The sequence below is a fragment of the Vespula vulgaris genome, chromosome 13 (assembly GCF_905475345.1).
Source record: "Vespula vulgaris chromosome 13, iyVesVulg1.1, whole genome shotgun sequence".
Taxonomy (NCBI): Eukaryota; Metazoa; Arthropoda; class Insecta; order Hymenoptera; family Vespidae; genus Vespula; species Vespula vulgaris.
Genome location: NC_066598.1, coordinates 841,274 through 859,260, shown reverse-complemented (window position 1 = coordinate 859,260; position 17,987 = coordinate 841,274). Strand labels below are relative to the sequence as shown.

At 27.7% G+C, this 17,987-nt stretch overlaps 4 protein-coding genes across 6 annotated transcripts; 2 read left to right on the top strand and 2 right to left on the bottom strand.

Annotated features, from left to right (window-relative positions):
- Positions 1-24: 24 nt before the first annotated feature.
- LOC127068425 (facilitated trehalose transporter Tret1-like) lies at positions 25-3,345 on the bottom strand. The gene is made up of 3 exons (XM_051004631.1): positions 3,233-3,345; positions 3,008-3,085; positions 25-2,893 (listed from the first exon to the last, which is right to left on the bottom strand). The coding sequence occupies exons 2-3, from the start codon at positions 3,057-3,059 to the stop codon at positions 1,515-1,517; spliced, it is 1,431 nt and encodes a 476-aa protein (XP_050860588.1). The 5' UTR covers positions 3,060-3,085; positions 3,233-3,345; the 3' UTR covers positions 25-1,514.
- A 1,757-nt stretch (positions 3,346-5,102) lies between these two features.
- On the top strand, positions 5,103-7,562 carry LOC127068458 (tetraspanin-31-A). Of its 3 annotated transcripts, none has more exons than XR_007782922.1 (7): positions 5,106-5,414; positions 5,930-6,097; positions 6,178-6,276; positions 6,352-6,465; positions 6,536-6,667; positions 6,870-7,014; positions 7,135-7,562. XR_007782922.1 is itself a non-coding variant. In XM_051004705.1 (6 exons), exons 1-6 carry the CDS (start codon positions 5,355-5,357, stop codon positions 7,231-7,233), a joined length of 672 nt encoding a protein of 223 aa, XP_050860662.1. In that variant the 5' UTR covers positions 5,103-5,354; the 3' UTR covers positions 7,234-7,562. The 3 variants fall into 3 exon arrangements, 1 of the variants encoding a protein (XP_050860662.1); XR_007782921.1 differs by having other exon boundaries at positions 5,107-5,414; positions 6,870-6,997; XM_051004705.1 differs by lacking the exon at positions 6,870-7,014 and having other exon boundaries at positions 5,103-5,414.
- Positions 7,563-8,788: 1,226 nt separating this feature from the next.
- LOC127068480 (barrier-to-autointegration factor B) lies at positions 8,789-11,343 on the top strand. Its single transcript, XM_051004739.1, has 3 exons — positions 8,789-9,835; positions 10,137-10,277; positions 10,524-11,343. Exons 2-3 carry the CDS (start codon positions 10,152-10,154, stop codon positions 10,668-10,670), a joined length of 273 nt encoding a protein of 90 aa, XP_050860696.1. The 5' UTR covers positions 8,789-9,835; positions 10,137-10,151; the 3' UTR covers positions 10,671-11,343.
- LOC127068409 (leucine-rich PPR motif-containing protein, mitochondrial-like) lies at positions 11,071-16,750 on the bottom strand. Its single transcript, XM_051004543.1, has 17 exons — positions 16,654-16,750; positions 16,472-16,573; positions 16,247-16,380; positions 16,035-16,154; positions 15,623-15,890; positions 15,226-15,457; positions 14,828-15,013; positions 14,534-14,747; positions 14,228-14,440; positions 13,719-13,930; positions 13,503-13,631; positions 13,202-13,309; positions 12,802-12,994; positions 12,153-12,357; positions 11,741-11,972; positions 11,508-11,670; positions 11,071-11,413 (listed from the first exon to the last, which is right to left on the bottom strand). The coding sequence occupies exons 5-17, from the start codon at positions 15,880-15,882 to the stop codon at positions 11,271-11,273; spliced, it is 2,490 nt and encodes an 829-aa protein (XP_050860500.1). The 5' UTR covers positions 15,883-15,890; positions 16,035-16,154; positions 16,247-16,380; positions 16,472-16,573; positions 16,654-16,750; the 3' UTR covers positions 11,071-11,270.
- Between the last annotated feature and the right edge of the window lie 1,237 nt (positions 16,751-17,987).

The window sequence follows — 17,987 nt, the reverse complement described above, 5'->3', positions numbered from 1 at the left end:
GATCAGAAATGAATTCCAGCAATTTTTTAGGTAAATATTAAAGTTTATTGTTAACGTAAATTGCAAACTTCTACATTGTAGAAATCTGTACGAAATAGATTTTCGCTAGTCTTACACCCTGCCTAAAAGGGACTTGTAGAGAGTCGTGCAATTGCGTGAACATATACATGGCACTATTAACTTTAAAGTGCCACCTACTATATAAGCTTAGACATGTTGTATTGAAATAGTAGATACAATAGGACACTTTGATCTTTCATATACTTGTTTCTTTTTTATATATATAATATATATTCGGGCCAGTTATATTCTACGCCAAAGCATTGCTTAAAAATTGTTTTCATTAATGTATCTTTCACCCTGCCTAAAAGGGAAAAAATAAGTTAGTCATGCTTTAGTGCTCGCCTAAATCCTTCTTGCATCAGGGCCATTGGCACGCGCATTTTTTGCGACATTCGCTCTCGTGCGTGCGATATTTTTTAATAACGCTTAATCGTAATCGTTATATAACGTTGGTCGTTCATTTTGCACCCTGCCTCAAAGGGATAAGAAGATGTTTCTAATCGTCGAACGTTCTCTCGATCTTTGCATTAGAATCTCTCGATCATCGAGCAGTCATTTACATTTTTCTTCGGTGAGAACGTGCGACGATAAATAAATATACTTTACGATTAATATTAATCTATCAGTCTCACTCATTTCATTATTAAACCCTGCCTAAAAGGGACGAAGAGATGGTCATGCGCGTTTGCTCTATTACTGAGGGGGCCCAGCTAACGCATTTTAAGTATTTACTCACTTTCTCAGAAATCAATCGTCGATCGATCGTTATCTCTGATCGACGAATCTTTCAGAAAGCTTCGATTACATTGGATTCACATTATTCACGGTTGAGATCACCTAGACACTCTTCATTGAAAGTTTACACCACCATTTTGAATTTTAAATTGTCAAACAAAAGTTCATTAGACTGGAAACATACACGAGTTTTTAACGTTATTATACGTCTGTTTTTTTATCGAGCAAATTTTAATTCTCAATGAAACTACTAGTACTCGTATAAACTTTCAGAAATCATTATCTCGGTAATCTCGTAACGTTTATCCAAATCGTTCTTTCGAATGGAATATAAGGGCCCTTACCTAATAACTAAAAAGAAATCTAATATAATAATCCACTAACAATGAAACTTAACGCATTAAAGAAACGATCGATATTACATATTTTCTTTTGCAAATTTTCTTTTCTGTAATAAAGAAGGAAAGCAATTTATAAAATCGTAGATCAGAGATTCACAAATTTGAGTTCAAGCGATGGCCCATTGGAAAATTATTTTTTCACGTTTGACCTTGAAAGTGCTTTTTTACAACACTTACCTTATCAATTAAAACATATTGGCAGTGACGATCTACTTTTTGAAAAGTTATGTGTAAAAATTCTATCTAAAGAAAATATATGATAAAAGTTTGTCGAACCTTAACCGGGCCATCGTCTTTGCATATCTTCTCCCAAACTTAAGCTATGGTGCTTATATAAATCTCCTCTTGTTTCTTTTTCTTAGCATCCATTTTCTTCTTATTGCAATTGAGTTCCTCTTGTATTTCCAACAAGGACTTCCCTTTGGTTTCCGGCACGAGGAACAATATGAAGATTATTCCAATAAAACTGCTTACAGCGAACCATCCGAAAGCGCTGTAAACTCCAAGGCCATCGGATATCACTTGGTAAAGCTTCGATACGATGAAGGCCAATAGAGAAGCCCAAAGGTTCACCAAAGAAACCGCTGTACCTTTTACATTCGTTGGAAATAATTCGCCTAACATCATGTAGGGTAATGGATTTAACCCCAATGCGATTATCAACTCGTAGAAAATTATAGAAGCGTGAAGGATCCATCCGTGTCCGATCATGTCACGATTTAAGTAAAATTTCAAGAAATAAAAGCCACCGGTGACTGTGAGTGAGACACCAGCGAGGAAAGTGGTGATTAAAAGCAAAGGTCTTCTGCCAACTTTATCGACGAGTGCAGCTGCACCTAATCCAGCGACCAACTGCAGTACACTCAAAACGATGACAGCTATCCCAGCAGAAAGACCAGTGTTTGCTTCGTGAAGAATTTCTTGAGTATAAGATTCTATCGCAGCTATACCACTGAATTGAAGGATCAGTTGAAGACCGAAACTGACTAGGACGGCTCGTCTGTTTCCACGAGTGTTGAAAAGGTCCCAAAAGTGAACCTTATCGCTGAGATCGCGTATCACTGTCTTCTGCATCTGGTCCATGTCCTCTTCCAACTCTTCCTCCGTCGATTTTGGTTTAAGTTGTTTCAAACTGTTCATAGCTTTTCTCTGTTCATTCTTCATTAATAAGTGATACGGTGATTCGGGCATCCAAACAAAGGATACGAAAAATGCGATTGATATGAGAATACAGGCGTAAGATAATATCTCGTACGATACAAATGGACCAACCGCATGAGCGTAGAGCTCACCGAAAGTTACCATCAGTTTTATAAACGATCCCAGAGATCCTCTGATCTCTTTATCCGCGATCTCGCCGATATACATCGGACAGACGACGTATACTATACCTTGGCCAATTCCACTGATGAAACGAGAAGCATACAGAACGTAGGGGTTCCAAGCAACAATGATCAAAATCCATCCGATGGTCAGAGGTACAGCAGCTATCAGAAGGCTACTTTTTCGACCTAACCAATCTACTATGAAAGCGGCTATAATGTTGCCAGGTATAGAACCCAACAAGTAGAAGGAAGCTATCCAAGAAGCATCGTCCGATGTAATTTGTATATGAGATTCCAAAGATTTCAATCTTGGTAATGTTGGTGATGTCCAACCAATGTGGGCGCCCGTGGATGCCAAAGATAAAGTGGCTATATCGAAAAGTAATTGATCGAATTGATTGATAATGATAACAAAAATAAGTTTATCGTTTGTTTTTAACGTAGTTTCAACAACTTCAAATGATGAGTAATTACATCATTTACCTGTAAACGCTGCCAAGTATTGAGGCCATCTCTTAGCTCGCGATTTGTTCATCTCTATTATTTCTTCCTTTTAACCGACTGAAAGTAATAATTCATGTTATATATTGTTGTAAACAATAGGCTCCTAGTAATAATTTTCTAACCGAAGCGAAGCTTTTTTAGTACATTTTGATTTATTCGAAAGTATTATCTTCTTACTGATAATGACAATAAAAAGATGCTTACAGAGATTGGAAATGAAACCTGCTAGTGCCACTTAAAAAAACGAGAAAGATATACCCGCCTTGCTCTTTAACACATTTCAGATGGAATAAAGAGCCTATTCAGGTGATTGTACATTTTATACAATACTTTATCAGTAAATCTCTTATCGGGAACACATCGTCCCCACTTGCGTATAAACCGAATATTTTTTACACTATTCTAGAATAAAATCAGGAAATGTTACAAAATTTTATAGATAAAATATAGTGCTAATCCAAACAGACATTGCATAGATAATTTCGCTATTATTTGATATGGAAGAATTTAGAAGCGTAATCGTTATTTGATATTAATTATATTTTTTAATAAATTATAAGTTTCCTTTTTTTTCTTTCCAATAGGTAACAAAACTTTAATAATAACGTATACTCCTCTATTTTTGATTGCGATTAATGAAACACGATAAATTTAATTGAAAATTTCTTTAAAATTGAAATACTACATTATAAAATAGGTATATATAAACAGCTGTTTCTTCTATCGATTATATCAATAATTTTCCTAATTTATCGTGATACATTTAATTAATTTATTGAAAATTTTAATATTATATAAGAAATGAAATGATTTAAATATTTGCGTATTATCTGAGACTACCAAATCTATATAAGATATAATCTGTCTATATTAAATTCAAATTAGAAAAACTAAAGTTTGCTTAAACTTTGTTACAAACATATAACTCAATATTGGCATTATATACAATATAATATAAATTTACAAAGTTACTATGTACTCTACTGTTTCAACCAATGTTTCATCCATTCTGATATAAAACGCGTGTTTGATTTCCGTCTACATAGTTAAATCAACTATAATTTTGTTGAATTAAATTTTATTTTTTTGATTGTGATAAGTGCCTCTCGTAAAATTCTTTGTTATCAAACTCGTTAACAAATCATTCTAAGTAAGACAACAATATTATCGTACGTAAAAGTGTGAGACATGGTATCTCACATAATGTGTTCGACGTCTTTAAATACGTACATTAAACTCTCTGTTCCTGCGAGAGAGAGAGAGGGGGGGAGGGAGGGAGGGAGGGAGAAGGAAAAGAACATATTTGCAGCTGCATCTTATCTGACAGTACATAATGCATAGTAAATAATTCACTTATCGTCATACTAAATCCTCTAAACAGAAGTTTCACGCAAATGCAAATTTCTAACTCGAAACAACGACGTAGTTAGGTGAAGAAGAATCGAAAGAAGATTGAGATACTACGTAGATACATTTTTGAATCAATATTTTCTTAATCAATAATTTCCACGAAGAAGGAATAAAAATACGACGTAGTTATTATATGATATACAAATATTGTTTCATGTCTATATAGATTTACAACATTGTTACGCGGAACCACGCGTTTGAACAAAAATGAACTGTAATGAAAAAAAAAAACGAACAATTTATATACAAATAATAGCTTTACAAACTCTGTTAAAAAAAATATACAGATATTCCAGAACGTTTTCGAATCAAGTCCTCTCAGAACGAATTTCCATTGAAGACAGACGACGAATTGTTATATTCTATGACAAATTTTCCGAATGCCTAGAATCTTTTAATCCCGAATTCATTTCTAATTCCTTTAAGCCTTTCATAACATATCTTTTGAAAATAACAATCGTTCCTGACTGTACAATTTTCCGAGAAAAAAAAATGATTCTACTATATATTTGTATCGAATAATTAGTTAAAAGTCCGATTATAATGATCAATGTATTATAATGTTGACTTGAAGAGAAACAGAGAGCGTAGTCGTAGCAGTAGAAATTTTGTTTTTCGCGCGTCGTATGGCAGTCGTAGACGTCGAGATATCGATCGTCGTCGGTTAGAAGCGTCCCATGTTCGGAGCAGTCGCACGCAGTTACAAGGTACCTGTCACAATTGGATAATCTCTTAACGAAGAAGGTCGAAGTGTAGAAATAAAGGGAGAAAGATCGAAAGAGAAGCTTCATGAGAGTTTTCTGCGCATACAAAACTACTGATAAGTGAAAATATTTTGTAGAAATTAATCGAATTTTTCTTAAATTGCAACTCTACAACTCTGTTCGGATCGTTCGGAAAAAGACCGAGTAGAAAGATGTGTGGTGGTTTTACGTGCTCGAAAAGTGCGCTGACAGCACTAAATATACTCTATATCGTAAGTATAATCCTGTATATAACGTTTTTAATATCGTTTATGAGAGAGAAGAATATGATTTAATAGGTTAACAAGTACGTTCAACACGATTTGACGCGTTTCCCTTTAATAAATATCAATTATTGTATCGGTCGTGTAGTGGCAAAATTTATGAAAAGTACATATAAATGAAAAACTCTATTAATGTCTTCTCTTAAGATTTTGTACGGGGTCAAAAAGTGTAACTTGATAACGATGCTCTGATAAGGTAGCTTTTGATGTCACTAATGTCTATATATATATATAAGATCATTTATTTGTACAGATAATTTCCCATGCCAGCAATGGTTATTTATCAGAATTGTTTCAGTGATTTTGCTTTTTAATTTTATGGTAGTCCAATTATAAAAATAAATAATATCTATAGCGAATATTTGGATTCTTCTTTATACTATATCTTCTCTTTTAACTGGTACAAATAGCATCGTTTGAAATCATCGATGATTTAAATCCTTAAAATTAATATTCTTTTTTAGGTTGTTGCATTTATTTTGATTGGTGTCGCAGTTTATGGAAGAGCATCAGCTTTAGTCACTAATCTTCCTATAATTGGTGGAATTTTAGCCTGTGGAGTGATACTTATTCTCATTTCTATTCTTGGGCTAATTGGTGCTGTTAAACATCATCAAGTTTTATTGTTCTTTGTATCCTTTTTTAAGAAACATATTATTAAAGACAAAGATTCATAGATAAATATAAAATTTCCCTTAACCTTATATTATAGTACATGCTTATCTTGTTCCTTCTATTTTTGATTCAATTCAGCATTGCTTGTGCTTGTCTTGCAGTTAATGCTAAACAACAAGAACAACTTGCAGAACAAGTATTTTTATTCCTTCATAACATTATATCTTGTAGTAACTCTTAATTATTATCATATACTTGCATTATTTTTAAGGGATGGAGACGCGTTGGAGATGATTTAAGAGCTAAAGTAGAAGAAACCTTCCATTGCTGTGGATTTAATGACACTGTTATCGAAAAAGATCCCTTGGCATGCCATGATAAAAATGTGAGTATATTAATGAACTGAGCAAAATCTTAATTTCATGTAATATGTATATAATATTATTTTTCTGCAGAGAACTTGCTGTCCTTTCTCTGACCGTGAATGTACTGACCGATGTCCACTATGTATGCAAAAATTGCAATCTACAATTGATTATGCCTTCAAACTTTGTGGTAGTATAGGATTATTTTTCAGTTTTACAGAGGTAAGACAATGAATATATTTTCCATCTTAAATTTTATATTAAACAAATTTTATATCAATGTAATGTTTTTGTTAAAAATCATGTGAACTTTTGAAAAGTTTTGTACTGTCTCATATCCTAATATAACACATATTTTTCATATGAATTTTACGAAATCAATGAAAAGTCGTTTTGCTAATGCTAACATATATGCCCATTACAGTTTGTTGGTGTTTGGTTGACCGTGCGATACAGGAACCAGAAAGATCCGCGAGCTAATCCTAGTGCTTTTCTCTAGTCTAACACCATCGCCATGTCCTCTATCTCCTCATACGACCCCCCTAATAGATGGTGGGTGGTATCATAATGTTGGTTGTGGCCTTTGTATCACATTATTGTTTTTTTCGTTATCCAAAAAATACGTAAAATTATATTATATAAAATTTCTCTAATGCATAATTAACGATTTTATAAATTTTTTTTTTCAGGTAATCGCAGCTTTTGTAGCGAAGCATTACAAAAATCAGCTAGATCCGCAACAGAAAGCTGCAAGAGCTGCATTTCCCCAACTAAATTATCTTTACTAATATGACTCACAAAAATTTAATTTACGTGCACTTTTATTTTCTTCGTAGAAAAGTGATGCTAGATCCACGAATATTGGATCTTGCTTTATATCCGTAATCAATAGAAAATATATGATTATCACCTAAGAGCCAGAGAACAAATTTTTATGTATCTGTTTAAGGATGAGATAAAAGTATCATTTCTAGTTCATAATACTCGAAAGAATTCTACAATATTATAATATGAGAATGAACAATTTTACAAAATTACATCTATAAAATATGTTGTAATCATTTACACAAAATGCTCAATACAAGCTTTAACACACTGTGTGGCTTAATGTTGGATATATTTGATTAAGTACATTTTCATAAGCACCTTTTTGATGAAACTACTGTGCATTCCATTTTTGTTATAGTATCACATCTCATATTTATTAAATGCACCCATATCTAGCTGTTATTAAACAATTTTTTATTGTTATATCACAAGTATATTTGTAGAATTCTTTAATCAAATTTTCAGACTTTCACAATATTGTGTAATTATAATGTCATGCGATTTAAATTTCCCTCTGCCATATTATCTTTAAGCAAGTTAAATACGTAGCAGTATTTGTTTATTATTGCTTATAAAAATATGATTTTCTTTCTAAGACTGGTACAAACCAAATAATTTTCATATATAATTTGATATTTCTAATTAAATGACACCTTTTAATATTTATTTAATATACATTACATTATGTTTTAAACATGTTGAAATTAAAAATTCTATTTGAGTTTTTATAAAAAAATTATAAAAATTAGTCTTCCTTTAAATCACGATTTATGAATTTTGCAGATTTTTATACATTGATTTGCAATCACTTACATTAATTAATTTTGTTCTGTATATAAAATATGAAAATATTAAATGCTTCCTATGTTTATTTAACGTAAATTCTAATAAATGCGTTTATAATAAATATTTATTTAGTTGAGTATAGATTAGATCAATTAATTCGGAATTGTAAAATATTAATGATCTGTTTACTATTACAAAGTTAATATAATTTACATCACATTAATATGTGTTTATCCAATACCATAATAGATCTGCATAATTATAATAATATAAAAACATCAAATAATTTCACGATATGCATAATCGATTTTTTATAATAGGTGTAGCATTTTAACATTGCTTATAAAATGTATTTAAAATAATATAGATTGTATAAAAATAATTTAGATAGTTAAAATACGCAATCAATCGACGCATTCTGCTATAAGTTAGTTTTCATTTTCATTTTTATTTTTATTTGCAATAAGCTATTAGTATTTATTTAGAAATAATTTGGTTTTATTTTCATTTATATTATGTGAAATATACTATATATTATAATAGTAAGTCTTGCTTGAAATCGAGTTTTAAGCTAATACTATAATATTTGAACATCTAATTGACCTATTTAAACATATAAGATATTAAAATTATATAATTACTAAGGTATGGATATATATATATATATATATATATATATATATATATATATATCCTAGAAAGAATTATATTTAAGAAGTACATTTGTCTGTGTTTACAAATCTCAAGATTCAATACTGATAGTACTATTTTTTTATAGTACATCTTTTCTTTTGTTATTATATTTTAAGTTATATCTATTTCTCATATTTGTTAGAGAAATCTCATTTTATGTTAAAAGGCTCAAATCAAATGGCTATCAGATTTCGAACTTTTAATATAATTGAAAAATAATGTTTGATAAAAAATTGTAATGTTACAATTATATCCAACAGCTACATTGTAATCTATATAAATTATATTAGCATTATAAACATAAAGTTCACATTTATACCTAATGAATATAGATAGTACAATGCACATTCTTCAGAAATGTATTAACAACAATGTAGGTACTTATATACCTGCGACGAATTAGTAAAAATACAATATAAAACATCAAGTCAATAAGAGTAACAAATCATTGGAGGTATTTGTATACTGTAGACTTATAATTTCTACACGAAAGAAATCGTTAAAATGATACATAATAGTATAGATGATTTCTTAACACATATCAACAATAATTTTACAATCAACAATTATTGAAATGTGTGTATAATGAATATATTACTTAATGTTTCAAATGAATGAATTAATGTCTAATCATTAATTCATACATTTACGATATCTTTGAATAGCTTATTATTTAGTTTTTATTTTATCCTTGTTAAAGTAAAATCCTATTTATTATAGCCGAGTATACTAAGAATGTATAATTTTAAATTGATACGAAGTAATAGTTTACAACATTTGTTTTTATTTGTATTATCATCTAGGAATTGCGTTCTCAATTGTTGATTTCTCTTACGCTAGATGGCACTCGGAGCAATTCCCCCACTTTTACAAAAGTATACAGGAGATAGATGCTAATTTTTGAGTTTGTAATCTTCTGTAGTTTGTTGTTAGTACTCATTAGTTAACGAATACGTTAATAAAATAGATAGTTGCATTTATTTTGCACATTAGTATTAAGTGTTATATAAAAGCTGAATATATATTGCATCTTCACTAGAAAAGAAGAAGGAAGAAAAACAAAACAAAGCAAAGGAAGTAGAGGTTAGTTATTTATACTTGCAAACGATTCATTCATCATATTTATTCCATGAGTATTATAATGTTGTTTTTTACGTATATATTACATAAAATTCTATTTAACCTATAACACATCGTATTACGTGGAACGTTATAATATTTACGTATAAATTTATCTGTGTTGCAGGAAACTTTTTGATAATTATTATCATTATTATTTTTATTATTGTGCTTTATAGTGTTTGACCTATAAAATCACTGACCAGGCTCTGATAATATGAAGTGTAAAAAACATACATGTATAAGTAACGATATTTCATTTTAGTATTTTAGGTTCAAAATGTCTAGTACATCCCAAAAACACAAAAATTTTGTAGCAGAGCCAATGGGTGAAAAACCAGTTACTGATTTAGCTGGTGTTGGTGAAGTTCTTGGAAGAAGACTGGAAGCTGCTGGTTTCGACAAAGTATGTTTCTATTAAAAGATTTTATATATTTGTAGGATAAATTTATATTTCTTTTAAGTAAATTTACAAATATTCTTTAGCAAATATCAATTCACTCTAAATAAAATGTATTTTGTCGATTTTAATCTTTATAATGCTTATAATAAGAACTTGTATTTTATATAGAACTAAATATTTTTTATGAGTAAGAAATATGATATATTAATTGTATATAGATATCAATGTTGAAAATATTATATTTTATAGGCATATGTAGTACTTGGACAATACTTAGTTTTGAAAAAAAACAAAGAACTGTTTCAAGAATGGATGAAAGATGCTTGTTCAGCTAATGCAAAACAATCTAATGATTGTTATCAGTGTCTTACGGACTGGTGTGAAGAATTTTTGTAAAGTATTATTGATAATGAATTTTTGTAAAGTATTAATGTTATATGAAAAGTATTTTAACATTGCAGAATATTTTATAACTTACTATATAGAAGTCTTTTCGCATGTATTATGTTTTTAGAATTTTCGTAAAATTAACAAATTTTAAAACCATAATTATATATTTTCCGATTTAATCGTTGACACTCTTAAAAAATATATAGAAATCTTTCTATGCTCATTTGTCTTGAGAGAAAGAGAGAGAAAGGGATCATAGAAATAATTTTAAATCTAAAAATAAGAAATAAATAAAAAATTTGCAGTAAATGTATATTAATCTATTTCTAATCATTTAATAATTGGAAGTACTGTTTATAATAAGAAATTAATAAAGATTATAGGAATGTAATAAATAAGACTTAAGTAATATGAAAAAAATAAAGAACTATATATTTTTATTTCATATAAATAAAACATAGAACATGTTTATATACATGAAATAAGTTAGTAACAGTAGCCATATGCAATGTACGCACACACGCACACACGCACACACGTGTATACATATATAATCAAAATATGTTGTACGTGTGGATACGCGTCATACATTTATGCCGTTTTAATTTATAGCTTTCTTAAATTTGTATGAATCGGAAAATTTGTTGATAGTTTATTAAAATATGTGGTGAACTTCTCAGTTGGTGATACTTTCTCTTTCTGCATTTTTCTCCGTAAATTCAACCCATTTTTGTAATCTCTTTCTTCAACTAAATAATATTTTCTGATTAGATACATTATACTATCCTCAACATTTTTTCTAATTTTTCATTAAACTGTAGTACATACAATCATAATACTAACCATAAATTTCGATAAGACATTCATATATAATAGATCTATTTGCATTAGGATAGTCTACTGAAAAGTCAAGTAATTTTTCTAATATTGTGGTATACTTTTTTTCAAAAGAATTGTGTAAGCTGTCCTGTATAACTGTAAATTTGTAATTGGATGTACAAAAAAACTGAAAAAGAAACAAAGGTCAGACATAAAAACAAGATTATACATGGTACAGAATTAAATAAACTGTTTACCTTTATTACTTTTTTAGCTTCTTCTAGGAAGTCATTTTTCAGAAAGCATAGGATTAATTCTATTAAAATATATTGTTCCTTATAAATTTTTGTAGCAACATTTATAAAATGTTGCAATAATTTCACATCTTTTGTTAAGACTATTGATTCAATTAATTCCTTTAATGCAGGTATGTGTTTATATTTTTCACCCAATGTTATAGCAGTTTCCAAAGCTTTAATTATATTACCCCTATTAAATGATAAAATAAAATATCATTATATATATTATAGACTAATAAGAATTAAATAATAGTCTTATTAAAAGTGATAATAGTTTAAATTAGATAATACTCTTGTCAAATTCACACAAGAAAAAAAAATTCAACTATATTTTATAGAAAATATTTAAAATAAAACACTAAATACATACTGTTCAATATGAATTATGATAAATGGATCTAAAAAATTCTGTGATTTCATATAATTTATATTTAGAAATATGTCATAAAATCTTTTTACTACTTCTTCATTGCCCGTTAAAGCAGTTTCATTCAATAATGATTTAGTGTATTTTTCTAATATATTTCCATCGCATTTTATTATCTTGCCGGTATACTCAATTATTTCTGCTGCATCTGAATCAGTAATGAAATCATACAAAAAATGTTCAATATAAGAAACTTTCAATTATCTTTAACTTTTGCATTCAAGCTTTAAGAGATCATTCTTTACCAATATTATTATTTTCTATTAAATATACAGACTGTTCATGATTTTCTTAAGAACCATAAATGTTTGAAAAAAAAGAAAAAAGGGAAAAATATTCATCATTTTTGTAGATAAGTACGAAATTTCAACTTTTGCAATAAATTTCAAAAGATGAATGACCATACTTTTTTTAATCAAAAACTTTTACTCTTTTTTGCTCAAGTAACAGATATTCAATGTTTCATTTTAAACATCCTTACATCTACATGAAACGTTGAAGAATTTAAATCGCAATTTAAAAGCAACAAGTAAAAACAGTGCAGCACATTAAATAGGTGAAATCTACAATAGAAGTAAAAAATATAACTTACCATCTAAATTACCTACTGATACTAAATTTTGTGCATAAGTTAAAGATAATTGAGAGCTGGCATAAGTAGGATATTCATTTATTAATTTTTTTAAAATCTTTTTACTTTCCTCGATCGTATATTGTTTTAATAATTGATCTGCTATAAAGATATTCATGTCACGTGTAATAGCAGTACTCCAGCCTTTTGAATGCTACAACATATCAATTTAATTTTTTTTATATATTTTGCACTCTATGCAATAAAAATTTTTAAATTATAAATAATGAAAATGCTGCGATAGTTAACAATCATCTGATGATAAAATACATATATATATACGTACATGATATATATACACACACATACACAGACATATATATATATACTAAATATACAAATATAAAATATTATACAATACCAATAAGATTTTGAATGGAATTGTAGGGTCACGAGAAGTAAAAGAATGCAATTGTTTCGACATCAAATCTTTCGTTTGCGTCTGTTCATTTTCCATTTCTGTTGTAATCTATTTTCAAAATACATATATTATAGTATAAATAAATATAAAAGATTTAGTAGAAAACAAGGTACACTTAAAATAATATTGATAATCTAAATTTTAAGTAAACATTATTCTATACTATAATCGAATATAAAATGATACTTCTTATATCACAGTTCTCTCAATTTTATTGAAATCGAGTGAATTAAATTTTTACCAAAGTTTTAAATATACTTTCCGATTGTTCCACTTCCTCGTGCAGTACATCTTTATTTTGATAATTAAACAAAGTTTCACAAATATCATTAGAAATTTGTAATTTGTTCTTTAACAAATATTCCATTATCTATAGATTAAAGAAAAATAATAAAAATACTTCAAAAAATTAATAAATCTGAATTAAAATTAAATGTCTATATGCATGCAGTTATACCTTGGAAATACATGTGGGATTTTCATATAAGAAATCCATAATATCAGATATTTTATCAGTCAAAGAAACTTTTTGTATCTTTCCAGAGCTTGTTTCTGTATACAAATTCCTTGCAATTTCCAAATAAGCATAAATATCATATGTGTTAAATAATGCCTGTCTGAGTGAGCTTCCCAATATAAAGTCTCTATAACAAATAGGATAATCTAAAACTGTAAAAATAAATGTATTAACGATTATATAATATTCAATATTGCATATTTTACTTTTAATAATTTTAACATCAATTTAAGAAATGAGAACTAATGAAAATTGAATAGTATGTTTTACAAAATAGTACTTGGAGAGATTCTTTTATAGCTTACATTTTGTGAGTCAAAATATTAAAATAATAATAATAATAATAATAATAATTTTCAATCTCTCGTTTATTATGACTTTTGTTTACTTTATATTTACTATTCTTTTATTTATTTAACATTATCATATATTTTTCAAATATCACTTACCATACATGAAAGCGGATTTTGTTTTATTTTTATTTAACAAAGAATAGAGTATAGCATTTCTTGCTACTTCTTCTGGTATGCCAAGTTCTTCTAATAAAAAGACAGAAATGATATTATTGCTTAATAAATTAGGTATAATAAAATTTGCAATTGTATGTGCACAAGGTATAACATCATATATTGTGATCATATCCTTTACATAGTCCAGAAGACCTAAAAAAAAATTCAATATTAAATTTATTGTAATAATGGAAAAAATATAGAGTATACAAAAATAAAATAAAAAGAAAAAAACTTATACTATGCCTTTAATATCATGATTATTTTGAAATTTAGTTAAAAATGGCCAAAAATAATGTGGCCTAAGTTTATGACCATTGTTTTTCCATTCTTTTAGTAACTTTGAAGTTAAAAGATCATTATCATGTTTAAAAGAAATATAAATTGCTTCTGTAAATGTTTGGGTATTATTAAATTTCGTGTAAAAATGTCTACACATATCTATAATTTTTTCAGGAATCTAAGATAAAAAAGAAATATATATTTTTGATTAAGTTTGTAAGTATTAAATATAATATTATTTCTTTCTCTCTTACATACCACATTGCTGTATATAAATTTATTTATGAAGAAATTTTCGTATTTATTCTTGAAAAAATCATTTCTTATATGAGGATGCATATAAAAAAGTATTTTTGTAGCTATATCTTCTTGTTTTATATCGATAACTTTTCCAAAAAAATCTATACCTTCTGCTTCGTATGGTTTCTTCAGTATGTCAAGCATCTGTAAATAATTAATATTATCCAATATGACTATACATACATACATACATACATATATATATACACATATATATATTTTTCTTCATCTGATAAACATCAGTGAAATATGATTTTTAATATTCCATATTTGTTAAAAAACTTTTATAATTAATTTATAATAAAAAATAAGAGGGAACTGATGAATTGATATCAATGAATAGATATGTATCTTACCTCGTCCACATAATCTACATTTTTATGAACTATAAAGGCATATATCACATCTAATATATTTTTATTTGTAAAATTTACTTTTTTCTTTTGACATCTAAATAATAGTTCTTGTATGCTCTCTATGTCATTGTTTTTTGCAAAACCACACATAAGTGTAGTATAAGTCTCATTTGAAGGAATTAGATTAATCTTTGGCATAATAGTAAGAACATCTATTGCATTACTTAGTTCACTTAAAGGAAAAAATTTGTTAATTTAAATATCACACCACACATATATTATAAAATCTAATATAACTACTTTCACAATGCCAATGAGAAGGTTCTACTGAGAAAACATAGAAATGTTCTATTAAAACATATATTTTAATCTTTAAAACAAAAAGAAGAAAAATTACCCAATTTCAAAGTATCCCATTATTATTAAATTAAAGATATCTATATCTAAGGGATAATTCTCATTCTTCATGTATTTAAATATAGTTATCGCATCTTCCATATTTCCATTTTTACAATAGTACTCTAAAATTTTCTTGTATGTATCTTCATTTGGCTCAATGGATCTTTTTTTCATATCAGATAAAATTTCCAATGGAGAAAATTTATATTTATTTTGTACATAAAGTTGTAATAGCATATTATAAAGACTTACATTCATTGGGACATCTGAAATAATGTATAGATAAAGATAAGTTTTAATAAATACCATATCATCTAAATTTTGTATCGTATCATATAAATTTGTTAAAATACTTTTACAAAATTGTATTTAAAACAAAAGGAAAAAAAAAGAAAGGGAAAAGATCTTACTATAAATATTGCATAGCTTCCAGAAAGTATTTATAAACTTTATTCTTTGTTCTTCTGTACACTGTATCAAGAGAGCACAATAATGAAAAGTTGAAAGGGCCTGTGATGAATCAAGTTTTCCTTAAATCAAATATCATATATCAATCATTGATTAATATTTATAAATTTGGGTAATTATTTTTAATTTAATAGAATCCTTGTTGATTCCTTACCGTGTATCTCAATAAAATATATAATTTCTTCTAGCAAATGTTTATCTATTATGCCTTTATATTGGAATTTGTTATTTATCTTGTTTAATATATTATCTATATCCGATTCTTTTATATACTGATTCCCCAAATTTCTATTTTAAAGACATTCCCAAGAATATATGTTAATAAATACAATAATGAAAAGTTATTTACCATAGTAATAAAATAATAAAGTCAACTAACCTTTCTTTTAACGCTAACTCGTCATGTGCCAAACATAAACAACTTTTATGACTGTCGTTGATTCGAATACGTTTTGAAACATTTCTGAAACATCTAAAATATCTAATGGAACAGAGAAATAATGCCATGACACTTATATAAAAAAATACAGTAAAAAATAATTTATATCAGTTTATATTAACTTCAATAAGGAATGGAGTATATTGTCATAAAAAGTGTGGCGAGAGCCACACTTTCGCCTTCCTAGCAAACTACTATTAATATTTTTCACGTTTTCCTTTTTGCTACATTTTTATTTATATATTATCAAATGCTTTAATTATATAATCAATAAGAATAAATTTGTTAAATATATCATTGCAATATATTATTAGAATGATTTTATATTCATGTATATATCAAATGTGAACGACCAATCAAATTGTAGGCGCCAAAATAGTCGCAATTTAAACGGGAAAACACCTATTTTCATCGTGTAATATTCTTAAAAATTCAAAGAAAACGTATATCTTAAAAATAATGCGTTGTTTTTCATTATCCCACAAAATTGAAACGAGAAAGAAATGTTAGAGGAAAGAATTTTTTTTTTCTACTTATATTTCATGGAATAGTTTTATAAAGTAGTTATAGACATTTATTTAAACATAACAAGATTGTACATCCCTCTTTGGAAAATGACTTTATTTACACGTTTCTTTGGTATTTTTAGGGACACAATGGTAGGAATGTTTTATACATTTCAAATTTAATATAATGACAGATTAAGCATTAATGATTTGCAAAAAGTATGTATCATTAATGTAACGAACGAGAAAGAATTTGTGATAAGATTCAATCTACCATATTTTTTGTAAATGAAACGAAACTATTTCAACATATTACATCGATTATTATATACCATTAAAGGGTTTACCACAGAATGAGAGAATATTTTTATTACAGAATTTTGGCATTAAAATTTTAGAAAGATATTACGTTGCCGGATGACTCTCTTTCTCTCTCTCTCTCTCTCTCTCCCTCTTTGTCTCTCTTTATTAAAGTATAGTCGCTAGTTCAATAAGATTACTGCTTATGTACAATTAAATAGGAACGATACACAAAAGTTTTAGTTTAATTATAAGTTTAACTTTTGTCGAATAAACATACGTTAAAAGTTTACACACATTTCACCTACATACATATAAGCAAGTATGAAAACAATTGGTGAAAAAAAAAGTACTGGGCAGTGTGAAGTCACCCTGAAATTGGTAGTAAAATACATTCAGAGGCATACGAGACTATAATCACGCAATTTTTCTATTTATTTAAGCTTCATATACATGGATTAATATTTCGTCTCTATATCATCTCTAAGAGAACTCGTTTAGAAAATATTGACATGAAAATGAATATATTCACGATCTTTATTTTTAAGGCGATCATGCGAAACAATGTATACTATTTTCCGCAACGAGTGGCTTTAAATGTAACTATATCGTATCTATTCTTTCGGACGTGTTACAGATATAGGTATATG